Source organism: Physcomitrium patens, chromosome 10 (assembly GCF_059467195.1).
Source record: "Physcomitrium patens ecotype Gransden chromosome 10, ASM5946719v1, whole genome shotgun sequence".
Classification (NCBI taxonomy): domain Eukaryota; kingdom Viridiplantae; phylum Streptophyta; class Bryopsida; order Funariales; family Funariaceae; genus Physcomitrium; species Physcomitrium patens.
In genome coordinates this window covers 12,832,695-12,857,971 of record NC_143419.1, presented here as the reverse complement: position 1 = coordinate 12,857,971, position 25,277 = coordinate 12,832,695, and the positions used below count along the sequence as shown (strand labels likewise).

The 25,277-nt window shown below is 40.2% G+C and overlaps 4 protein-coding genes across 18 annotated transcripts; all 4 read right to left on the bottom strand.

Annotated features, from left to right (window-relative positions):
- Positions 1–1,237: 1,237 nt before the first annotated feature.
- On the bottom strand, positions 1,238–5,361 carry LOC112287952 (fructose-bisphosphate aldolase-lysine N-methyltransferase, chloroplastic). Its single transcript, XM_024531617.3, has 11 exons — positions 4,693–5,361; positions 4,391–4,466; positions 3,738–3,946; positions 3,403–3,489; positions 3,174–3,266; positions 2,717–2,871; positions 2,493–2,577; positions 2,238–2,324; positions 1,969–2,088; positions 1,718–1,810; positions 1,238–1,530 (listed from the first exon to the last, which is right to left on the bottom strand). The coding sequence occupies exons 1-11, from the start codon at positions 5,110–5,112 to the stop codon at positions 1,363–1,365; spliced, it is 1,593 nt and encodes a 530-aa protein (XP_024387385.1). The 5' UTR covers positions 5,113–5,361; the 3' UTR covers positions 1,238–1,362.
- A 1,552-nt stretch (positions 5,362–6,913) lies between these two features.
- Positions 6,914–13,615, bottom strand: LOC112287530 (uncharacterized). Of its 12 annotated transcripts, none has more exons than XR_016505195.1 (13): positions 13,401–13,603; positions 12,990–13,113; positions 12,348–12,437; positions 12,039–12,161; positions 11,699–11,866; positions 11,417–11,500; positions 11,125–11,231; positions 10,766–10,810; positions 10,555–10,608; positions 10,141–10,374; positions 9,879–9,935; positions 8,169–9,705; positions 6,914–7,272 (listed from the first exon to the last, which is right to left on the bottom strand). XR_016505195.1 is itself a non-coding variant. In XM_024530580.3 (12 exons), the coding sequence occupies exons 3-12, from the start codon at positions 12,396–12,398 to the stop codon at positions 8,442–8,444; spliced, it is 2,232 nt and encodes a 743-aa protein (XP_024386348.1). In that variant the 5' UTR covers positions 12,399–12,437; positions 12,990–13,113; positions 13,401–13,603; the 3' UTR covers positions 7,796–8,441. The 12 variants fall into 12 exon arrangements, 6 of the variants coding, with proteins under 6 accessions (XP_024386348.1, XP_090109917.1, XP_024386345.1 ...); XR_016505191.1 differs by having other exon boundaries at positions 10,096–10,374; positions 12,943–13,113; positions 13,401–13,593; XR_016505194.1 differs by lacking the exon at positions 6,914–7,272 and adding an exon at positions 7,796–8,045.
- A 2,726-nt stretch (positions 13,616–16,341) lies between these two features.
- LOC112288071 (stearoyl-[acyl-carrier-protein] 9-desaturase, chloroplastic) lies at positions 16,342–19,948 on the bottom strand. Of its 3 annotated transcripts, XR_016505190.1 has the most exons (5): positions 19,583–19,948; positions 19,035–19,229; positions 18,149–18,641; positions 17,210–17,948; positions 16,342–16,542 (listed from the first exon to the last, which is right to left on the bottom strand). XR_016505190.1 is itself a non-coding variant. In XM_024531895.3 (4 exons), exons 2-4 carry the CDS (start codon positions 19,172–19,174, stop codon positions 17,382–17,384), a joined length of 1,200 nt encoding a protein of 399 aa, XP_024387663.1. In that variant the 5' UTR covers positions 19,175–19,229; positions 19,583–19,811; the 3' UTR covers positions 16,753–17,381. The 3 variants fall into 3 exon arrangements, 2 of the variants coding, with proteins under 2 accessions (XP_024387663.1, XP_090109914.1); XM_024531895.3 differs by lacking the exon at positions 16,342–16,542 and having other exon boundaries at positions 16,753–17,948; positions 19,583–19,811; XM_090253788.1 differs by lacking the exon at positions 16,342–16,542 and having other exon boundaries at positions 16,753–17,948; positions 18,149–18,774; positions 19,583–19,739.
- A 1,793-nt stretch (positions 19,949–21,741) lies between these two features.
- Positions 21,742–24,881, bottom strand: LOC112287324 (uncharacterized). 2 transcript variants are annotated; one of them, XM_024530225.2, is made up of 10 exons: positions 24,745–24,881; positions 24,283–24,502; positions 23,998–24,103; positions 23,800–23,876; positions 23,513–23,576; positions 23,288–23,337; positions 22,934–23,005; positions 22,648–22,707; positions 22,248–22,486; positions 21,742–22,091 (listed from the first exon to the last, which is right to left on the bottom strand). In XM_024530225.2, exons 2-10 carry the CDS (start codon positions 24,463–24,465, stop codon positions 21,869–21,871), a joined length of 1,074 nt encoding a protein of 357 aa, XP_024385993.1. In that variant the 5' UTR covers positions 24,466–24,502; positions 24,745–24,881; the 3' UTR covers positions 21,742–21,868. The 2 variants fall into 2 exon arrangements, with proteins under 2 accessions (XP_024385993.1, XP_024385992.1); XM_024530224.3 differs by lacking the exon at positions 24,745–24,881 and having other exon boundaries at positions 24,283–24,703.
- Between the last annotated feature and the right edge of the window lie 396 nt (positions 24,882–25,277).

Below are 25,277 nucleotides of genomic sequence, written 5' to 3'. Positions count from 1 at the left end.
TATATATATATATATATATAGAAAATAGCATTCTCATATACATAAAACATTAAAATTGAAAATGTTGAATTTATCAAGAAATTATTTATCCATCTATATTAGTATCTCTATCTATTTATATTTTTTCAAATTAAAAAAGTCATGTCTAAAGTCAAATTTTCTTTAATGTCTATTTTTCACTGAATTTAAAGAGGAAAAAGTACAAGATAGAATTCTTTTCCTTTGACTTCATGTTGTGGATGTTATTTAAGAAGTTGACATTCATCCATATTATTGATTTCAGGGGCAATTTTGCTAAAGCATTGTATGAGATAGTAGAAGTCTTTAATTGAGTGGCTCTTTCTTTGTTTTAATGTATCATTGCAAATGTGCCATAAAGCCCATATTAGACCTTTGTGTATGGTTAGTCATTCATCTTACCATCTATAGCTATGTAAAAGAGAATAAAATAGTTCCTCAAATGGATTAAGATTCAAGTATCCTTGCTTCCAATCAACTATATCAAATCATCTAAATGTCTTTTTAGTATCGTTTGTAATAGAAATAAAGTATAAAAAATGAAATTTTCTTTTTGCATGAAAATTTTATAGATTACAATGTTCTATGTTCAATACAAACAAGTTTGAATTGAAAGTTTTGCACAAACAACTCTACCTATGAAAATATCAGTTTAAATAAAATTAATCTTTTTATTTATTTTAATTAATCTAAAGATGAGAAATACTCTTCTTGTATTTTACAAATGTAAGACAATGGCTTGTTGTTATTAGTTTGGATACCTACCTTATTAGTTGACCAGTTGGATTATTAAATTTGAGTTTACTATATATGTTTCTAAACTGAAAATGATATTAGTTATAAACTAAACTGAAATTACAAAAACATATTCCCAAATTTCAAAATATCTCCAAAATCTAAAATGAAGTGGAGTTCTCAAATTTCTGTTTTCAAGTTCCAACAGGTTTTTCTGACTTTACTTTCAAGTGGCTGATGATGAATAATTCACAGTATTCCATGCAATGTTGAAATGTGTAACAGGATTACGTAAAAGTTAGCTCACCTGCAGTCCCCACTACAGTTTCATTAAAAAAATTTGACATGCTTAAAGATGGACTGAAAATTTCGTTCGGCTCTGTCAAGATTTGTGACCTAGTTAGGGCTTTCTAGTATGTAGAACACTCAATGTGTTGCGAAACAATCAAAGCATGGAACATACAACCCAGAGTAAAATGCAAAGTTGTGGGTCAAGTGCTTCTTTACAAATTCCTGACATTTTCGGAGATAGACTCTGACATAGAGCAGGAAACAAGTATCTACGAATAATGGGTACTATGCTACACGCAACTTTCTGCACTGAAGTCTTCACTTCAAGTTGGGAAGATAAGGACCAATGCAGGGTGAAATAGCACTGTCCGGTAGCTGGCTAATCAGCTCCTGCACTGCAGCCAAAGCATTTCTTAATATGCTCTTTTCAATACACAGCAACTTCTCCGCTACTCTTTTCTTTGCGTTTTTCTTGGCATCACCACCCTGTACATCAAGCAAAAGCACCACTTAAAGTCCTTACATTAAATCTAATAGACAGGGCCTCGTTACTGTGATTCTGCAAGTGGATAGTGGAATTGACAGTATCGTCCCTAAATTGAAATTATATAATCTATGTTCTCATTCACGACTTTGCAATCACACAATGATTGAATTGGCACATAATTCTCACCTCCGTTGCATGGGATGATTTGTATCCTGCCAAGCGCTTCTCAAAGTACTGCTCTAATTGTTCTAATACAGCTCTCTCATTGCAAGCACTTACCTGCTCAAAATGAAATCACACATTAGTTCATTGCTTTGTAATATTCTATGAAGGTGAATGCCTCTTAGTGCCCAAGCACCCAGCAAAAAAATTAAAGCGCTAATACGAGTAAGATCATACTTGAAATTTCACATAGTAATTAACGAGGTCCAACTTACAGGGCAAACAGGCCCCTGGGCAAATGAGACGGTCTCCATCTCTTCAGGATCAGCCAAATGCGCGAGTCGCATGTAAGGTAACATGTCCAGGACAGCTTCCATTTCTTTGCCCTTGTATATCTGAACAATCGTCACTACAGCGTTACAACCCAAGTAGTGAAAGGTTGGTCGGAATCTCCTCAGGCACGTGTGGGCGACTGGTCAAAATCAAAGTTTAATTTATATGAATGATACAAAAGTTGGATAACGCTTTTGCTGTAGAGAATCACCTGAAAAGTTTGTATAGTCAAGCGATTGTTCTTTTGTACGATAGCCCTTTTCTGTTGGTAAAGAGGATCCTCTGTATCCAATGATGCCTGCACAGTACCGTGAGTTTGAAGCAATCCAGATTCTACGTTACGTTTCACAAGTATCTTATGGCAACCTGGCGAATTAACAGAAAAGGTGAACAGCAATTACATGAGCAGACGAAAAATGAACTGTAGTCGATATTCGTGGAGAATTGAGAAAGGGACGAAAAATACCTCGACGGCAAGTCGATCGTAAGGATTATCTTCATCTACAAACCCGTAGTTAAGCAGCAGCTTAGAGTTAGGCTGTGGACCGCACCTGTCACATCCCTCTCCGCTTAGTTACCCAAAAACGTTTCTACAACTCGTATTTATTTCCGCATAACTGGGATGGCATGATGTTAAGCAGTTGGATGGACGAAGAAGAAAATGAATGAGCTAAGAGCTTGAAGACATACCACACAGCGATAGGGTCACCAGCCTTGTAAGCACGATCAACTTCTAGCACTACGTTGTCATCAACCGCCTTCAACATCGCTTTGCAGTTACTCTTATAGGCCAAAAGTGGGGGCCCCAATGGGACTAATGCAAAGCGCCTTGCGAGACTCACTCCCTGCAAACGGAGACGTGCTAAGTGATGGGAGCGCTTACTTTTCAATAAGTAGTTAACTCCATATCATTAACATCTCAACATAGCAAAAACGGTGAGAGACGGAGTGCCTCCTTAAATAAAGTAGTAGTTAATATTTCTGCAGACACTACCGTACTATATACAAAAGAAGACGGGAGAAAAGATAAATAAATAAATAAGAAGAATATCCTTTAGCAATTCATTGATGCAACGAAACTTTCCAATATATTATTAAGTCAGGCAAAGAGCCAATGTGCTTGTGATATTAGTGATAGAAGACAGACCTGGAGGTGAACAACGCAGGACTGCACAGCCACAAAAGCCTGCTTGAATATCTCAAATGAGAAAGCTTCCGTAGGTAGGTCGAAGGGATATTGCTGTTTAAATAACCAGGCAACCAATGTTTGAAGAATCATCAGCAAACTTCTCCCCGTAATCCTCTGCAAATATCTCACCAAGATGGAACATACTCTTCAGCTTCATCTCATAATGTAAAGTCGGCAGTGGAATTACCTTGAATAAAGAACCCGCCATAAACCACACTGTGTCAAGTTCTTCGTATTCCCGTTTGATACCTGCCAATCTCTCTAACACTACCTCCTGAACCATTCAAGAGAAAATGTCACTTACTTAAAAGAAATATGATAGTTAAAATCTGACACTGGAAAGATTAAGTCATCTCCTTTTTATTGAGTCATCGCGGAATTGGTTTGGCTTAATGGAAGGCATACTATTAGAAGGACACTAACATCACTGGCACTTCCACTCAACCGAAAATAAGACAGGGATGTCCACTGCCGAAGATAAAAATTGCAGAAACAGTAAAGCATGCATAATGTAGGAGAGACCTTCATGGTGCTTCCTGTGAAATACTCATTTAGCTCTTCTCGAGACCACAACAATGGCGACGCCACTGAAAGCTGTCCCCGTCCTCTTTGCCTGTCAAGTTCACGAATGTATGGATACCAGTACGATTCTTTCCCTTGTTTTTTCTCGTACATAAGATAAAGTGCTAGACAAGCAAGTTCGGAGAGCTTGTTCGTGGTCAATAATTCAGCTGCAGAAATTTCAAGGAAATAAATGTCAGCAAAGTACTGAACGAAATGAACTATGAACTATGAGGGAGATGAAAATTGAATCTCATCAATAACAAATGAAGTGGCAAAGGGCAGTCAAAACCCATTCATCGTGAACACTGATGAAAAAGAGGTAATTAACCAACTTCAATCACGAATACAAAATACTGGGACATCCATAGCCTATCCTTATTATCCATAAACCCTGCTCAATAGAACTACATTGGATAAGCGTTCTTAATTACAGTGTAACTAGTGCACAACTTCAAGACGATGGATTCTAATGAAAGCAGCAACTTCGCATGTACTCAAGAATGTCAACAGTCACCGAGAAGTATTTTTCGTGAATGTGGATTACATAAGAGGCTCTCACTATGTACGCAATGAGATAAGAGAGCACGCAGTGCATCGAAGAATGTTCGCACCTATGGTTTCGTCTCCCAAGACTCTCTCCAGTGTAACAACAAGGGACTTGGGGATAGTTAATGCCAATTCGCCGGGCTGCAAGCGGTCACAGCAAGAAACCGATGACGGTTTACATGATAAATGAGCTAGGTGAACTGAATGAAATCAAGGTGAAAGCTCCAAATTATTCTAGGCTCTGAATCCATAAAATTGTGGACACTGTCTGTGGACTTCGGCTTTATAATCTTTTAAAACATCACTGGAATGTAAGAGGCTGCTGAGCGGAAACTGAAAAATGGCACTCAGTGAGAATCTCAGTTACCTGCAAATCCTCGCTGGCCACAACGTAATGTATAGGCTTCCCTTTGTCACCCTCCGACGGCTGATGCTCTGCCAAAGATACTTTACACTCGGGCAACCCCTGTTCTTCCATCCACTGCTTCAAATCAATACCACTCTCGTGCTCCTGTTTCTTGCTTTGCGCAAGGTCGTTCTCATCTTGTTTGTACACATCCGTGGTTAGTGTATTCCGGCATCGAGATCCGCGTTTCTCACTGCTCACGGCCACTTTCTGCGTGCCAAACCTCGGAGGGCAGAGGTTTCCAACGAAGCCTAGAGTCGTATACCTCACGGCAGAAGACCTAGGGGCTGCACAACAAGGAGCCCCACGGCCACGTCCATTTGCAATCCCGGACTGCAGAATAGCGCTGCTGTAGCTCATTCCCGCTACAGAGGTTGGCATTGTGGCCGCCAACTCCAGCCAGACAACCAGAGTTGAACCTGCAAGATGACCAGAACAACCTACACCACCACCCGAACGGAGATCCCCACGCACATTTCACTACCTTCTCTTCCCCTCGAAAATTCGGAAAAAGCACAACACTAATGTACGCAGCGAAACAATCCCCTATGCGGCAACAAAGTACAGATAAATATCAAGCCAAAATGGTGCGATTATCGCACTCCGAGCAATGGGACACACTTCCTTCCAACCGAGAAAGCTTCCGAGCTGCAAGAAGAGATGCAACCCTATCCACTCCCTCGGTGAACGGAAAACAGAAGGTTTCATCGAATTTTCCACATTCATCGCTCGGGGCAACAAATGAAACAAATGTTCCTCGGGATAGATGAACGAATGTGTTGGGATTCTTGTGGATGAATGTTTTTGGCGCGGATTGCACCTTCGATTTCATCCAAAATTGAAACATAATGGTGGGTAAAAGTGCCCATTATGTTTATAAATCTTTTATACAATTTCGAAATGTGGTTTAATAATACTTGTGATCATTGCATTTGCATATGGTGTAGTTCATGCCAATATGCATGGTTACAAACTTATTGTGGTGCATGATCATACCAAATCTTAATGGATATTATCCCAAATAGTGGTAATAAATATATATATATTTATATTCATAAAAAGCACACTTTTTATATGTAATGCCAAATTTAATTGAATTAATTTTCCCACTTAAAAGACTAACAAAATATTATTTTGTACTATTGATTTCACTATTTGTAGAAAAAAAAAACAGATAAGAATGTGTTAAAATATCTCAAATTCAATGATAATGGAATTAAAATTACTATCATTAATGATTAAAGAGGCTATTTTTGGTTTATCTTGTTGTGTTTCATTTGCATTTGATTGGTAGATTGTATGAATTGAAGTAAGTTTATTCATATTCTAAAATGTGATCTCCAAATTCTATGTCTTCTACAAATGACAATGGAAGGCAAATGATGAAAATTACTTGAATGATTTTTTATTTTTAGGATTTCATTGCTTGTCTAAATTGATCATTATTTAGGAATAAAAACCAAACATTAGGAGGTTTCAAAAATGGCCTTTTTGGGTGATATTTCACCTGTGATGCAAGCTGAAAGCATTCTGTGATATTTCCAAATATCACTAGATACTTTGCCAATTCACCCATCTCACAAGGTGGGTGATTTTGAAATTGGAATATTAAAAGAGGGGTGAGTCAAATATCAAAAACAGAATTGCTTGTGTCAACTCTCTTCCCTCTTTGACTCCATACCAAAGAGGTAATAAAGTTTGAATGGTAATATTTTGGATTTTGATATTTAAAGTAATTCTGAAAATATCAAGTGCTGAACATTAGATATTTGGTTTTACAAAAGTGTCATGTTTGAAGCCCCCTATTACATTAACGATTAACGAAGTAGAAATTAAATAGACCATGTATCTACAATTGTGAACAGCTATGAAAGAGATGCCATCAAATTTACTCAAAAATTTCTTACAATAGAAGTTCTTAAACAGAGTATCTTTCAACCAAATCCTTGACATCCCAACTAACATCTTCTATACAAGATCACATACATACACAAATGCCACATCTTGCTCAAAATTATGAAATATAAAAATGGTTTAACAAATCACAATGAGTCTTTATTATGTTCCATTCATAACCTTTATACTTTTTCTGTTTAATTTTAGTGTTTTTCACATTTGAACTACACTAATACTTGTCATATGCTGCTTCACTGCAATTTTGTGAGATACAACAACTTGGAGATTACTGGCTAAAAATCGTTCAAGTTTTGCATTTGTAAGCAGGCTGCGTGAAATAGCATCAAACTGCATGGAGAGTGGTTTTGACTCTAGTACAAAAAGTAAGCTTCACAGGTTGTGTTCTCGGGATTTCAAACTGCTAGTAAACATCCTTGCTTTACACATGTCCTTTTACCCTTCACAAACAAAATGAAAGACCTAACATAACATGAGATTTAAGACAGAACTCCAGCACCTTGAAGACGTTAAGTTTGTACGGGACGTGGTGCTCCACTTCGCATAATAGCTCAGTGTCCAAATGTGGTTTCTACGTAGAAACCCATTTAACTAGTTCGGTCGAGGTCTGTAACTACTAATTACACCCTGTATCAAGCAATACGTTAGTGCTCCATTCCAAGGAGATTCATTATCCAACAGTAACAACACCTAACCATTTCAAATAACCTTGTATCAAACATAATACCCTACACAGAGAACCTTTAAGCAAGCGACAGACAATTGTATGACTAAAAAAGAAGACGCAGGCTAGGCATGGTGTCCACATGTTCTGTATTAAATTAAGTGCTCAAAAGTAGCATGTCTAAACTGGTGCTCAGACTCAAAACACCGCTTATCCAGGGGTTATAAGTACAAATCTACTACATGGCTAAAATGGATAAATAGACAATGTAATCGTCTAGCTAATTAATAAAGAAACAAGAAAATAATATTCAAAAACAAAAACAAAACAACATTCTCCAAAGATGATGCCGAAAAACGACGGACCGCATATTGGATGAGCAGTCGCAGTCACAAGCTTCCAACAAACCCAACTTAAGGAGAAGCATCACGGTGGGCAAAACAAAAGGAATTTGAACTCTTCGAATACAAGCATAACACTGAATGATGAGAGGCAAATCAATTGTGCATTAATGAAAAAAGTGAAACGTAGACGAGTGTCCACTACAAACAGCCATGCTGATTGCCAGATGCAGACGACCATCAGGACTAGCAACAACCTCACCTGGGCCAAGTCTCAGCTATTTCTCAACCAAGCGAGCCTAGCAACTAACAAAAAAAGTGAAAGGGCAACTGTATATGTCCTGCGGGAGGCTGGCTGGCAAATAAGGATAGGTTCTTGCAGTATCCAACCGAAGCTGCACTTAAAAAAACATAGATATGCCTTCAGTGAGTAGGCCACAGAGGTCACAAGGAAGAAACCAAATTGTGATGGTCCTGTACACAAAAATGAACTGCATGCAAGAGCCAGCAAATATTACCAGCAACGGTGCCACTTTTTTATCTTCGATATTTAAAGCCCTCTCCAGATTGATCAGGTTCCGAATGTGGTCAAGGTCCTGCCGCCCAGCATGGACATTCAGTAAGAAGATAAACCAACAAAAAAGAAAGGCTATTTTGCCTTCCTATTAAACTGACACGATCCACAAGTCACAGTTCTTCATATCTGAACCTCATAGCTCAAGATACAGTCTGCCAACCATACATGATACACCTCATCACTGTGGTAAAAACATCTTCCAAAAACAAGAGCATTAGTGAGATATGGCCTTCTTGGCACGCAGTGACTCTAGGGCTTCATGCCGCAGTTTATCCTCTAGCTGCTTCTGATCATATTCAGAGTGCTCTTCGTCACTATGCTCCTTTCCTTCAGGACTTCTCCTTTTCTCCTCCCCATTGTCAGCTTCGGTCTTCATTGCACGTTTTTCGTCTTTCCGCCTCTGCTTCTCCCTTTTCCTTTTATGCCTTTCGTCTCTGCGAAGCCTTTTCTCTTCTTTCCTACGCCGTTTTTCCTCCTTGCGTTTTTCCTCGGTTTCCCTTGGTGATAAGTCATCTTGGTCATCCTCCCTAGTAGCCCCACCGTCCTTAGCCTCTTGTATTCTAGATTTCTTCAAAAACTTCTCCTTAAGACTATCCGAGTCATTATTATCAAGCGCAATAGATCGCCGCCCATGGTCTTCCCTCCTTTCTTTACCAGGACTCTGCGATAGCTCAACTGTTTTCCTCGCCCTCCGTGTATCCTTGGATGCCTGCTGCTTCTCTGAGAAGGGGCTTCTTTCTCTCCCAGTGGACCTGTCCCTCCAATCACTGTAGTTGCGATCCTCTCTCCGCATATCCATGTCACGCTTCCCACTACCGCCGATTCTATCCTCGAGCCTTCTTCCCATATCATTGTCAAACCTGTCCTCCACGAGATTATAACGTCCAACCCTGTCGACATCAGTGTTGCGTTCAATTACACTGTGCGGACGTTTTTCACCCGATACCCCACCCATACCTCTTGTGACCTCCCTCTGCCACTCCTGAGAGTCGTTATGAGCCCACTTTTCTCTAGTTTCCCTCGCGGACCTATCCAACTCAGTCCTCCTGTTCTCCAATTCATTCTTTTGACTCCTCTCTTCAACTACATCCCTGCCACCTCTCCGAGATTCTTCGTTTTCATCGTTTAAGCCATCGTGGGACCACTTCTCTTTTTTATTTCTGAAAACTCTGTCAGACCCTACCTTCCGCTCTTTCACGTCACTATACAATCTCCTCTCTTCAGAAACTTTTCTGGCTTCTCGATCAGAAGCCCTAGTCTTTTTCTCTTCTTCATCACGAAACGCACGTTTGTCTCCCATGCTGCCCCTTGCATCTCTGTCCGTGCCCAATTCCTCATCATCACCATCGACAGGAGACGCTTTAACTCCAAAACCAGTAGGCCGTCGGTTGGTGACGGATGGCTTTGGAGATAATTCTGATCCACGAAAAACTGGAGAAACGCTACTACGTCCTTCCCTCACTCGAGGACGATCCACTCTGAAAATATAACGACATGGTAAGATAGCGTTGGACATGTGAACCAGCACGGTCACGAAAAGAAATAAGAAAAACAACAAATTCAATCGTCCAATTCAGCAAAAATTCAAAGGTGGTTCTCTGACAATGACGAGTTTGGAGTTTAGTGTGAAATCCAATTCCAAGTGACTTACCTTTCAGGACTCCAATATTCTTTCCTTATATCCGCTCTACTCCGACGATAAGGACTCCTGCAAATTAGATTTGCGAATTTTAATACTGAATATCAAGTGTTAAAACAAACTTAATTACATAATGCACAATCTCTCGAGAATATTTGTGGCAAAGCTGACAAAGCACTCATTGCTGCAAACTAAGACTCGCTCATGTACAGGCATTCTGTGTGGTAACCTGGCCCGCCTTCGTGGCACAGGTGAGAGGGAATAACTTGGGGACCTTCGTGGAGGTGGAGACCGTGACGCATAACGACGCCGCACAGGTGACCTATATGTAGGTGGAGATTTTCTTCTCCTAATCGGTGATCGTGAGTAGCTCCGCCTCACAGGAGAGTGTACAACTCTTGAAACACGAGAGGGTCGATTACGTGATATAGATCTCCTTCGTCGCCGAGGTGATCGAGAAACACTACGGGAATCTGCTCGTCTCCTGAGCGGACTTCTTACTGGTGACCTACACCAATAAAACAATGCCATATGTCAACCCACATAGCAAAGTGAATAAACGTGATGTGATCACTGTGAAGCTAAAACGAAAACGAGAGGATTAGAATCCAACGCCTACATACAAGTGCTGAGAACAAAGCAGGCAGTTAATTGCAGACCTCGCCATTGATAACCAAAGATACCATACCTGGACAGACTGGAGTCTAATGAATGTCTGGAACGTTGTCGCCGGCTATAACTCCTGGACACAAAAAGAAGGTATGATATCAACACAAGGACATGAGATTCCCCTTAAAATACTGCATATCGACAATTTGTAATTTAAAAGCAATTATAAACACGGAAGTAATGACCACGTAGAACTGTGAGTTGATAAATCTAGTGAGGATGAAATGTACCGGCCAGGTGGAGATCGACTTTTGCTAACCGATTTTCTAAGAATCCTGCAGTTGTAACAAGAAAATCATCGAGGCTCCCAAAAGAAAATAAAGTCGTGAACTGAAAACCTTCTCTAGGCAAATGCTGAACCCATTCTTCCGAAAAAAAAACCGCTTCCCAGATAATGCAAGTTGATACATCCATATCTAATCTACTTATTGCAGTCAAAATTAAAGGACTGCGAACTGGTTTGATCCTATTAACGAAGTGAGACTTTAAGTGCTGTTTTCATAAAAATGAATAATCCTTCAAGAACATCAGACAGCACATCATTGGAATCTCATAAACTTAGAAGAAACTCCAGACGAAGACCACAAACCCATTCCCCCGCGATGTTCTTCTGTCATCAGAATGTTTAGAGTCCCGGTCATTGTCTGCTAACCCCTTAGCACCCCCAGCAATCTTTGCAGCTTCAGCCGCAGCATCCTGTTCATGAATTAACACCCCACGTATTCAAAAACACAGATTATTACACAGAAATTTAACCAAAGCATGAGAAATCCATGTGCTCCCACCAAGAAGTTAAATGGTATCATCGATTAGTAATACAATCATCTATACAACCCATCTATAGCATAGGTTACCAAGATATGAGATAGAAACCAGCTCACTTTCTCACGTTGCCGCTCCTCTTCAACTAGCTTGTCCAGATCTCTCTTGCGCTGAAGTTCTGCTGCAATGCGCTCGGATTCGACCTGTGAGCATGAAAAGGCATGATCAGCACAAAACGAGAATCTTCGTAGCAAATAACAAAAGCGAGTCACCTACTCGCGTGCGTTAACAAGATGAACAAGGGTTTACCATCACATTTACCAAGAAAACAACAAGAGAGAAATAGCGAGACAACCACTGGGGAAAAATTACCCTCAGTAATCACAAATTAGACACATTACCTTCTTCAGCCGAGTTTCTTCAGCCTTTTGGTCCAAAAATTGCTGTGGGATACCACTCACATTGGACTGTGCACTTATTAACAAACTCCAAAGCTCTTTCATAAACTTTCCCGTATTTTTCTCCATGAAGCCTGTAAGCTGAATCTGAACATGTTTTCCATCTACATTCTGGATCCCAACACAAAGCTACAAGATTAGACCAACATTAAGAAGATCACTGTACTACAGAATACAACATGAACGTTCACATCAACACGAATGAATGCGCTCTTTGTGAACATTAAGTTAAGTTGACCATCTCTGAAGTGTAATATTCAACAGCTTCACGGTGAGCACTCACCTTTTCTTCAAGCATACCATTTATAAAATTGATTAGAACCTCATCTTCAAATCCGAGTAACTCCGTCACTCTAATAGCGACCCAAGGTTTTATGACATCCATTTGGACCTTGGAGGTATCGATCTGTAGATAAACATTGCGCGCAAAAAGAAACTATAAATACGCGGTGATCCACCAATTCGAGGCAACTTGTCAATATCTGATTGTGGTTACGAACTCAAAATTTGAAGGAAGTAACAACATTCCGAAATACTTTGCGCCGTGCTCAAAATTTTAGATTAAACTAGTGCGAAAGTAATCTGCACTCACCATTACATCAAGCTCTGGTGCAAATTTTTGGGACTTCAGCAATTTCTTCATTTTATTTGAAAAACGCGTATCCTGGTCCGCAGACGTTCCCTGCTCAAAGACGTTCCCAGATCAATTTACCATAAACAAATTAAAATGAGAAGCAATTAACATAAACCGTACAATTAACGGTAGAGGTACCAGAAGCAGCACCAAACTGCAACTTTAGGTTTGAACCCACCACACATTATTGCTCTTCACATACGAATAACTCAACTCAATTCCAAGGTCGAAGATTGCCAAGATAGAAACTAATACAGACCACAAAGAATAATCTGTCTTAATACCGAAATTCGCACTCATAAGTACACACCTAAGAATGAATTGTGTGCAGAATGAGCAACTCAGATACAAAATAAAAAAACAATTCCACACAATTAACGTATAAATAGGACCTCATGGTCAAAATCTCTTGATAGAAATTGCAAGCCTGTATGGAAGAACTAAAACACATACGGACACATGTTCTAGAGCACGTAACTCTAATTCAAGTAACGCCGGACAAAATCATGTCACCCTAGTTTAACCCTAAAATAAGTACATCCAACAATTGCACCATTGTGGGACAAACGAAATGTGTGTAGCCCAAAAAAATGGAAGCACCGCAGCTCGAACAAGTAGGCAAGGGCCTGGTATCAGCAGTTCTGAAGGAAGAAAAAACGAGGCGCATCACGAACACAAGCATATTTCCCAACCGCACCAAATCACAGCGCAAGCACTACTCAATCTGCAGCGCAAACATGGTGTGAATTGGAGCTCTTTTCAGCAGTGAAGAGTAGAAATGTAGCGCAAAGCTAAAACAAACAGTGGAAACTACACAAGAGGAGCATAACAATCACTGGATCTATGCACACATCACAGGGAAATGACACAAAGGCAGGACTGCAAGCCCAGGAGAAGAAGGAAACAGACAATTAGGCAATCATACTACATGAGCAATTGGAAAGTAGAACCAACAAGAGACCAAAAACCCCAAGGGATGGATTGTGGTGGTGGAAGGGGGGCGGAACGCACTCGAAAGAAACCGCCCGACATTGTGAAGTCAAGAGAGGACCGCTGTGATGGTGCTTCTTCCAATGCAAGAAGGGCAAACGATGGGAAGCCACAATGCACGCCCGATAACTGACGCTCTAGCAGCAACTAGGAGGGGAGTCGGCGAGAGGAGGTGAAGGAATGGGGCGGAGATGTCGAGCTGAAGCAGGAGGAGGAGCAGGAGCATGAGAACACGCTCCATGCGAGTAGGGCTTCACAGCTTTCATCGGCAACCAAAGGCCAGGGCCACGGTGACGGACGGACGGATAGACGGACGGACGAACTGACGGACTGACGGACGGATGGACGGACCTCCGTCGTTACTTTCCGTCTTCAAGGATGAGTGATCTCAAAAAATCTCCATCAATCCCTTAACGTGGATGAATGCGTTCGTTTTACTCCTTCATCCATCGGTATCTGCCATGATGCATTAACTTTTGTTCACAACTCTTTTCGTGGTTGAAGACCTTCTCGCCACAATCATGTACTTCTTACTCCATAAACTTTGTTACTTTTAGAAATCATCTAACGAATGAAATATTCAAAAAAATTAAATTACGCATGCACATATAAGTCTATCATGTCTGTACATTACTCTATATGATGATATGCGTCTTATTTACTTTGTATTAATATTCAACCTCGTACACATCAAATTTTATAATGCATAAATGAATGAGATTGCTGGTCAGAATAGTTGATTAGAACCTTGGAGGCCAAAACTTCTATTACAACATCAGCATCGCTGAATTCCTGCACATCATACTTTCACCTAAAAGCTTCAGATCCAAAATTAAATACTCAAGGTCTTGGAGATGCATTAAAAGACAGCATACTTTTCTTTCAAATCCTGCAAATAGGTGCTTTGCTTCAGAATATGTGTTACTTTCAATCAAGAGCGCTCGAAGAATGAATTTGAAAATTTATTCTTTCAGAAACTTGCCCTGTGACTTGTAAGCAATGCTCTATTTTGAACTGGATAAGCTGCAGTGAACATACATGACTACAGGTGCACATTGCAGCGGTACTTTAGAAGACATTATGTCAGATGCTCTACAATGTTTTTCGTAATATCAGGGTACCAATCCACATCGGCCTCGATCAAAATGTCCGAGTACAACCCTCCTACATCCACATCCATTGCCTCTCCATTCAAACTCTTCTTCTTTTTCTTCATCTTTTCATTCTTTTGAAATTCTCTGTAATTATCTTCTGGATCTCATTGCCTAGGTGTACTCGAAAGCAATTCGGTAACGACAGGCTTTTCATCGACACCTAGCTTCCCATTGGCCTGCTTTCTCCCCTCTGCACCATCCAATTTTATGTCCTCGAAATGCCTTAAAATGAAATGATGTTCAACCTTTCTCCTCCTTTTTCTTTCGAGATCTTCAAACGTTTCGACCCTTTACCTCTTTGAGATTTCATAATTTCTGGAACTTTGTCAACCTGTTCGACATGAAAGAATTTTGAACCACGCCCTGCAGATACAAACCTCAAATCCTCCCTAGTAATTCCCGAGTTCTTCGTTCTCGTCACCAGGATTTCCTCTAAACATTGGGAAACAGCATCAGCGCAACTTTAAGCAAAGCCAACCTCAGAAGCTGCCTCGGTTCACAAGAAACGGCGTAACAGAGCGGCAGCTTTATGTACAGAACATGGTGCAGCAGATATCTCTGTCCCTTTCACAGCCAATAGCCCCCCCATGCCAACCTACGCTCTAAAATTTACAAAGGGATAAAAGCGTGATGTAGAGAAACACGCTACTTCTAAGTTTAGGATTCCTGGAACCACAGCACACACATCCTCCAAGATCCGCAAAAGACAACGATGCGCAGTAACCAGATCTAGAATCATACAACCGGCTGTCAGCACGCTGTAGAAGCGTCTTGGTAGCTTCTAAGATCTCCTAAACCTAAGACTCCAACAACAAAGATTCAAACGCCAGCATGAGAATCCATGAAAAGACATGCTGCTATCCGTGAGCAGAGATGAAACAAGGGAGAGCGGAGATCAGCATACTCGCAATAGGAAACGCATCTTAAAATGACCTAATCAGTGAGCAGGAGAGAGACTCATGAAACTCTAATGGTGACATTATGCACGCTTCCATGGAGCTCTAGACATGGGAATGAAGCGAGAAGCGATGCTAATGAACTGTTGTAAACACATCGCCACCGCCAAAGCCATCGACACCAAGTTTGGGTTTACAACACTGAACAAAACTCTGTAGAAGAGGTTAGAAAAAGATAAATATATATATATATATATATATATATCTATATATATATATTTTATCTTGGATGTATTGATGAATGAGTAAATAAATATTTTTGAAGTGTAAGTGTTGAGAACGAATCACATAGATGAGTTTTTTTTTTTTTTTTTTTTTTTTTTTTTTTTTGCTGAGAAACAAAAAGGAATAATAAATACTAATACTATAATGAGTGACTTACATTATTGGCCCAAGTCATTGGATTGATACATGCATATGTTTTGTATTAAATACAATTTTGAGTATAAAAGAGTATTTATATTTATTTTTGAGATGCTGAATTAATGTGAGACTCTTGTCATTACCATATAAGGTTGTTTGTCAAACAAATTGATAACTTTATAGAAGTAAAATGTTTTGAAGTTTTGAAGTTTTTCATGAAGCTGTATCACAAAATCTAGATGTTCACAATACATGGTACAGAATTAAAACCGAATTTAACTTCTACATATTATAGATATTCTGTCTAAAAGGGATCTATAGTATTTTGAAGCACACAGTTCTTTTTACATAAAGATAATCTGTCTAAAAGGGATCTATAGTATTTTGAAGCACACAGTTCTTTTTACATAAAGCATTAACAACACACACACACATTTTACAAAAATAATAATTTATATACTAATCCATGAATACGCAGCACCTTTACAATTGAATGTTAATATAGAGGCATTTTATAGAACTAATTTTCCTTACAACTTTATATTTACGTCTGATCGATGTGATTGATGTTCAAGTGATGTCACTACCTTAGCATTTTACAGAGAATATCAAGCAACGCCTATGAGATTTTATAATCTATTTTAAGGATTTTGGTAACCATCCTTGACCGAACCTCCATGCTTGTAACTCCTACATGATGTTAGACGTAACATGAGAACAGGGAATGGGAATTCAAATCCAGTTTTACAGAAGAAAACAAGAGGTTGAGGACCCACTATATAGGAATGTTTCCATGTTTATGAAAAGTTAAAATTTAAATTTCAGGAGAGAATGGTAATAGTGTTGACCTTCGAACAGACATAGGTCAGAAATCCAGCAGAAAAGTTGCAAATGAAAGAAAGAAAGAAACAAACAAACAAAATGGAGTAGATAGATAGCACAACGGCTGCAAACGTTACGTGACAACCGTGACAGTTAAGTGACAATTGTGAGGCATCAAACAAGCTCTAAGTCCAAAAGTGCTGTTCTGTGATGGGTACACAATTTTCACAAATTTCTGATCCATCATTGTCACGGAACATATGATGGGTTGTGTATGGCCATGTTTACTCTTATATACTCGACAGCAAGCGTCTGTTAGTGCTCATAATCAATCACACAATGCCAATGATCTCATTGGTGTGGCATGCTTATGTGAGTCAATCATCCTGTGCATAAGGTATTGGACAATGTACCTTTAGAGTTCTCAAGTCAGAAAGGTGAAACTCTGCAGAACTAATATCGTATCTGAACCCAACCTGTGACTTAGGTCATTCAAACTAAAAGACATAATCGTGAATACTTCGAAGTTTCTTACCTGAACCCTGATCACGCCAGTCAAAAAGCTGCTCACTCCGTCCACACTGTCGCTTGCAAAATCTTCAGTATGTTGAAACACGTGTGAAAAATGCAATCCTTGAATACATTTCGCCAACTCTACCTTGATTTGCGGTGAAATAGCATGTTTACAAAGCCCTCCGCAACGGCGTCTACAACAGAGCGACCTCTCTGTTGAAGATCCAGCTGAAGCTCCCTGTCCTCGGAGCTTTCTTCAACTTCGCTTGTGCGCGTTCGTCCAGTCTCCTGATTCGAGGAGGCAGTGAGCACACATACTGTTGCGCAGCCTCGCCCTCGCTTGACAGTCCTTTTATGTGCGGAACATCCCACCTCTTCACCAAGTGTTCCATGATGTCCGCGTAATCCCTCGCAGTGTATACACCCGTTCTCTGAGCAACCAATGAGAAGTCATCGAAAAGGTGCCCATTCTCACCATCGTACATTAGATGTGCTGGCATCGATATTTTTTTTCTCATCATGTCAGCGAATGCTAGCATTGCGCCATCCGGGTCCAACTCAAACAGCTTCTCCACGATCTTTGTGTACGCATTCTCGTGCCTTCTCTCATCTGCAGCAATGATCCCACAAATCGTCGCAAGCTTTGCATCCCCATGCTCCTTCGCATGCCGTGCAGTGTTACCATGCGATATGAAAGTTGCTCTCTCCTGAAAAGACGTGTAAACAAAACCCAAGTAAGGGTTGTTCTCGGTTTGGGGGTCCTGCAACACCAAATAATATTCAAAGTCAATTCTCACACTCCAACATCGATACCCTACAGAACACCTCTACCCATCAATCAATACACTTACAGGCCTCTTCGATACCCCGAGTCTAGCAGCAGGGTATGACAGCAAAAGCATGCGGTAAAACAGATCACGCTACATTTTTCACTGGACTCAGTAGGATTACAGACTCTCACCATGCCAGATCCAATCAAGTACTGGGTTGTCTTCTCGACTTGTCTCATGTCCACTCGCCCTGTCAAGTACAAATACTTGTTCAGCAGATCTCCGTGACGATTCTCTTCTGCGGTCCATGCACGAGTCCACACACCCCAAGGAGTGGGACTAGCACCCGTGTCGTCGCGGCTTCCATCTAGAGTGTTCAACATGGTCTGGTACGTCGGCAGAGCCTCCTCAGTGATCATGTCGCCAACCAAGCACACCAAATAATCATCAGGCAAGCACGCAGATCTCTCCCGAAGCTCCCGAACTTGGTCCAAGAAGTCCTCCGCAGACGGATCTGGGAGAAAATCTTGTGGCTGCCAGCACTTCTCCACAGGCTTCAAATAAGGGAGAAGAGTATTAGAGGCCCAGCCTTCAAGGGACTTGAAAAACTCCAACCTCTCTGGTGTGATAGAGTGCATGATATTGGAGTGCTTCTCCAATGGTTGCTTACTTACAATAGCTCCCCTGCAAGAAAGAAAGCGATGTTCGCTGTAAGAGCCCTTCTGTATTGACTAAATACAACAACGATTCGACACCTTGGAGGTTCATGGGGGAGACACCAAACCGAGCCCGGCCAGTCCCTAGCATGGTTTGTCTCCTGTATCAAAGATGAGTCAGTAACTCGGGAATTTAACAATGCCTTTGTAATTGTGTGGATAAGTGCGGGAATATTTACATACTGAAATCGACCTCATGCACGTACGGTCTATACTTAAAAAATAAAATTTCCCAATGACTTGTGACGTGAGACACTCTCCAGCCATACCAAACAGCTCGTTAATATAACTTCTCGCAACATTGCGTTTGATTCCGTAGGTTTAAGAGCATTAAAGAATCATGATGGTACAGCCCACTTACTTGGACTTTTGTGGAAGTGTCGCAGTCATCAGAACTTTCAATCCACCGACCTTTCGCGTCGACGATGGCCCAACATTGATAGGGCTCTGGTTTAAGACGCTAAATACAGTCGCGCCTCGAACAGCTCCAAGCATAGCCATCCCACCAATGGATTCTCACCCCAATGGAACGCAACCAAACCCAGCTGCAACAAACCTGCAAAAGCTCCTTCAACGCGATTCATTACAAACACGACCTCACTAGCGGAACTTAACATGAGCAAAGATTCCAGAAACTCAAATCTAATATTTGTCCAACACAAAAACGAGAAATAAATAATAATAATAATAATAACAACAACAGCAAAGAAAGAAAAAGAACACAGAATGTAAAATGGAACTCGAAGCTGCAAGAAACTCGATCAATACACAGCATCACTCCCAACAGAGAAAGCTCACGCAACCGGCGCGAGCAGACGTACAGACGTTGCAGCAATTCCCGGTAATACCAACACATGGTGTCGAAGACAGCCCCCGTCTAGAATTCGAGCAGCTTTGCAAAATTCTCACCTAGAAAAACAGCCAACCTTTCCAGAACCTGGAAGCTGCACCGACTGCGTAAAACCCAGTGCTAATTCAAGCTCAAAATTGGCAATAATGAGGAATCAAGTAGAGAATGAAGAAGACTTGCTAAGCTAAGCTGTAGTGAGGGAAGAGGCTGCGCCTGGGCGATGACGCTGGAGGCACAAATCCCTGTCGCCTTAAAAGGGCAAGAGGGGACGAGACCGAGGCGAACGTGGCCTTGGCAGCAGCAGGGGCTGCTTGCTTGCTTCTCTCCAAGCCTGGTAGTTGGAATCCTCGACGAACGATGTTTATATTTCGTTCACTTTGTTCCCATGTCTTCGTCCTGTTCCCCTACCCCTCCGTCCGTTCCCCCATTTTCGACTCATCTACCGAACTCCGACCGACTCGGCAGAGATATGTATTGCGACCGACTCGGGCAGTTGCGACTGCTCTCGGCCAACCCTTAGGGATTGGTTACGATGCTGGGTTGCGCCATGGATGGATGGATGGCATGAGCTCCCCCCCCAAGTTCAGAGCCCTTGCCATTTTCTTTAAGAATTCCACATTTTCTTCTGCAACAAGTCATATGACAGAGCTTGGAAATTGGTCCAACACTGATTGCAGTGAGAGCCCACCTAGCAGTTGGGGGGGGGTTGAGGCTTGAGCAAGCTGCCCAGAGCCTGTAAAACCAGTGAGTGAGTGAGTGAGTGTGTGTTCTTCCATCACTTTCCACGGAAGCTGCTTGATGTGTGGAGTTATTAACTGGGTGGGTGCGGTACTACTGACATGGACTCGGAGGATGAAGGCATTGTTAATCCCTTGGCTCAGCTCATTGTGCGATTGAAATGTTGCTTTGGAGCTGCTAGTGTTGATATTTGTTTGTGTGGGTTGGAGATGTGGATACGGTTGTGGACTTTAACAAAACTTCCATCAAACAATGTGACCGAGGTTGATTCCTCTGCTTTTCTTACGGAAACGTCTAGCATTGCAAATCTAGGGCAGTGTTTCATTCCATACAGCAAAGTATGAAGGTAGTTGTTGTGAAGAAGTTGTGCAATTTATAAGATTGATCACATAATAATAACAATAATAGGGAGTTTTTTAACATAACACCCCATATTGTTAAAGCAACACCCCCTTGGGTTCTCATGATTAATTATGTCCCTTGTTACTTGTTCCCTATTTCTTGTCCCCTATTTCCTTATGGGTGTTGCATTAACAACATGGGGGTGTTGTGTTAACAAATCTCTAATAATAATAAATATATTTATATTTATACAAGGTTTTAGAACTTGATTTAGTTAATGTGTTTAGGTACACAATCTTAGAGTGTAAAGAAAAAAAAATAGAGTATTATTTGTATTGAGTTTTATTTTGTTTTTGTTTGTTTTTTATGTATCTTCTTGTTATCAGTAACTTAGTATTACTCATTTCAAATGAAACTTCATAAAGACATTTGACACAAATATAAAATATCTTAATACATGAATATTATATCATCTAATTAAATTTAAATTGACACACCATGATGGCACTACAAACACTTGAATGCTCAAATACCTCAAGTTCATGCTAGTTGTTGTGAAGAATATGTATTAGGTACTAGCACCCTATCAGTAGGTAAGAGGTCCAAATTTATTTGCTTAAATTTATAGAGATATCACTCAGATTGGAAAATCCTCCGTTATCAAGGAACTAAGATTAGTTAGAAATACTCTTTGAGTGATTTCAAACTACAAAATCATGTAATAGATTTATTTAAGATTTTAATAGGTTAATATAATATTCTTCTTAATATATATATATAGATATATATTTCTACTTTTTTTAAAAATAAAATATTAGATTTAAATTCACACATTTTTTTTCTATGAACTTACAAATCTAAATTAAGTCATAACATTGGCTTTTAAGATTGAAAATCATATTACAATAAATAATCATAGACATTTTAAAGTGATGAATATAACATTAATATTATATTGATATTTTTTCATTTATAAAACTTTAGATTAAACACAAAAATTATTAGATTGTATTACATTGTTTTTCTAAGTTTAATTGTATTTCTGAGATCTTTATTTTAGGATAAAATAAACTATACTTAATTTAACCAACATAATAATTGATCACTTTAAGCTTTAAACAAACAAAAACACAAAACATACAAAAACTCCAAAAAACAAAAATTGTTTAAGAATACTTATATACCATGTAGCCATGATGGATTTTCTCGTCCAAAATCTAGCTAACAAGGACTAACATGCTAACATTAGATTGAATTGCTAATAATTACAATACCAAGGGTACTTTCACACTTTCTTTCCCAATACAATCCTTCCACTTAAACTCACACATTAATGGCAAATGATCAGATGGAAAGACAGCAGATGGAAGGGCGTCTGCACCAATAGCGGTTTCACTTGGCAGAGGCCACCGTCTACATGGAACCAAATTGTTTTGAACATTGTACCAAATGTAGTCAATGGTTCGTTTCACCTCACCTTCTTTGCCCCTGCCAAAATGAAGAATGAATGCAGCATTGGTAAGCATTTTTTGGTTTTTGTAGAAAGAACTGATCACTCGATGGTGCTTAGGAACCAAACTTGCACTCGAAGAAATTAGTATTGAACTGGAAAAGATGGTTCATAAAGGGAGAACATGGAAGTACCTTATCTTCCACGTAGTATACATGGGTTCCGCCTGTGCACCGCCATTTTCTACAAAATCGCAAAGTTCCATTACTTCGAGTTCATTGACACGATGAGGAGGGTCACAGACGCATATCAGGCTGTACACACTTGCGAAGTTCTCATGCAGGATACTGTAAGTGTTTGAAAAGGGATCCGCATTCAGATCACCACAAAGGATTGATGCAACCAATGATCCTTGTGCCACATCTTCCAACCGCTGTTTCACCAGAGTAAGGGTTGTTACCGTTAGTATTTTGGAAGTGTTCCTCTTGGTAAATGTGAGAACTGAACTTAAAACAAGAAAGAGCTTGCTACACTGTCACCATATATTACAACTTCTAGTTTCAAAGCCGAGTCGATGGGCAGAGACTTGCATACCTGAATTATTTGCCGTGTTTCTAGAACTCGAAGCTTTTCATTGTAGTGTCCTCGTTTGGCCTGATTCACAATTAAAATGAACAGTCTAATAGTTTTTTTCTTTTTCTTTTTTCAAAGGAGTAATATTAATAAGAATCATAATAAAGTCTAACGAAAAATAAGTCGCATTGCTAGTATAAGAAGAAATCAGTGTCAACTTGAGTATGCAGTCGTGCTTTGAATTTACCCTGTCAAGTATACTGGTAACCCACAGAATTTCCGAACGGTACACATCTAGATGTCCTACCTTAAGGTGTGTATTGACGAGTACAAAATCTTGGTCAGCATCTATATCCCGAAATCTACAAGTCAATCCTCCCTGGATAAAATCAGACAAAAAAACTTGTAAGTGCAGAGATTGAGAGATATTTACTACACAATATCCTTCCATGGACATGAGCGGAGTCAAATTCAGCATTTTGGCTCGTCAAGTGAGGACTCCAATATTCTAACCATTGCTAAAAGGACAAATTAGATAACCTGTTTCACATCCAAAATGAGATGATCTGTTTGGTTACAACCTAGATTACCCTTTGTATACCCACTACCTCCATGTTTCCAGTTGTGTAGTTCAGTAAATTTGCAGGTTCGTTGCTAGTACCTGATTCAACTTTTTTCCCTTGGGATCCTCATACTGGATCGTGTCACTTTCTGTTCTTCCATTCATTCGCAATCCACATCCACGTTACATTAGGTCGAGAATTCACGTCATCGTCCGGCCTTTATTACCAGCGCAATTTAAGGAACACCAACGGCAGAACTAAAAGAGAGAAAAAAGAAAATTGTAGCTCTACAAATTGCCGGTATCAATCCTCCAAAAACATACTTAATAGCTGTAGTCGTGATGATTTGTAGAATATAGCACAACCATCCGCAGGGGACTCGAATTTCTACACACGGACGGTCAATCACAAAGTGTTCTGCTGAGTATACGCAAGAGTTGTTGATATCTAGATGTCTACTTCGTACACCGAGGAAATTCAGGAAATAAACCAGAAAAAGCGTCAACGATTAGACCATGGAGGCCTACATCAATCAAGAAATTTGAAACCATATCCGGAAAATCTTAAGTGACAACACAAGGTCGTGTAACGTCATGGAAAGCGGATGCACCTGAGCAGCCGAGCAGGGTTTTTGCCAATACTCGCCGACATAGCCGTGACGTTTTAGTTCTGGGAGGAAGAAGTCATCTGCTCAAAGAAGCCGTATATCATCAAATTGAGTTGCACATTATAAGAGATTATGTTCTAAAATTAGTGAGAAACAATGGACACAACGAAATGTAGGCGAATCTGGTTGAGAAAAAAGTACCAAAATGGTTCAACTCTTGTAAGCATATGACATGAGGGTCGTCTTTCAATATCCTGCCCAGCAACAGTGGCGCACGATGGTTCCACTCCAAAAATTTCTTCTCTACCTTCCATTATCATCAACTGATATGCTTCTCAGATTACAAGCTTACAATAACGACGTGTGACCACAAACGCTTTAGCATCAACATTCATCAGACAACTAGTAAAATTCGGGCGATTGCCTTGCAAGCCGCTACTGCAATCCACGAGACCACATCATGATATCTTGAGATATAGTAATTACCCGATCAAAATCTCCGGACTGCGCAAGCCCGTCGGCTAGAACATTCCACTGCATTACTCGGAGCCCCTCTAACATCTTTTCAGGTTCATCGGCAAGAAGGCGAGAATTTTCCGTCAACCCCATGCAATCCCCTACCAAATTGTCGATAACAGACTCCGATCGCTCCTCTACAGCAGAACCCATATCATGTAATTGACAAAATTTGACAGTGTCTCTAATCCTGCACGCTACCAATGACCCATTTGAGGGGAGGGGAAAAAAAAAAAAGAAAAAGAAGAAGTTACAAAAGAGACAACACAGATCACTGTTAAAGCCACGATTTAAACCCTACTTTGTCCATCTCACAAGACAAATGCAGCAATTCTCTCACAAACTAAGCGATTCCAGTACAAATTTGAGGCAAAACATGAGAATGAGGGCATTGAGATGCTAATGACAGATGATGGGCGCACAAGAATTAACCTAGTCGAAACGTGAGTAAACGAAATTGCGTGTGGCGGTGGAAATGCTGAGGGGAAGAGCAGAATATGCCCAAGAACAGGAAACGGTGAGGCTTACAATCGACTTTAGTGCGCTCATAGGCTCTGGAGTGTTTTTAATACACACCAGGATTCGTTACTGTTCAGAAATTAGATTTAGCCGAAGCTTTTATTTCATATTTTATTCAATTAGTCCTCTTTGTTAGCTTTCTAAGGATGTATGGCACGTCTCCACCCGATCTATAGTGAGTTAGATGTGAATTTTTGAAGTGAAGGTGTATAGTAAGAATTTACTTAGAGAATAATCAAACAGTTATTCAGTAAAACTAATGAATGATTAGTGCCGTGGGTGAGAGATGAAGGTGGATGAGTTTAATAAACCTTGTTTGATGGACGAGTAGCTGGATGAAGTTTAACCAAAGATGGATATTGATCAATTTTCAATAAATGTCGACTGATGCTAAATGAATGTTTGTTAGGTGCTGGATGAATATTGATGAACATTGGAGGAATGCT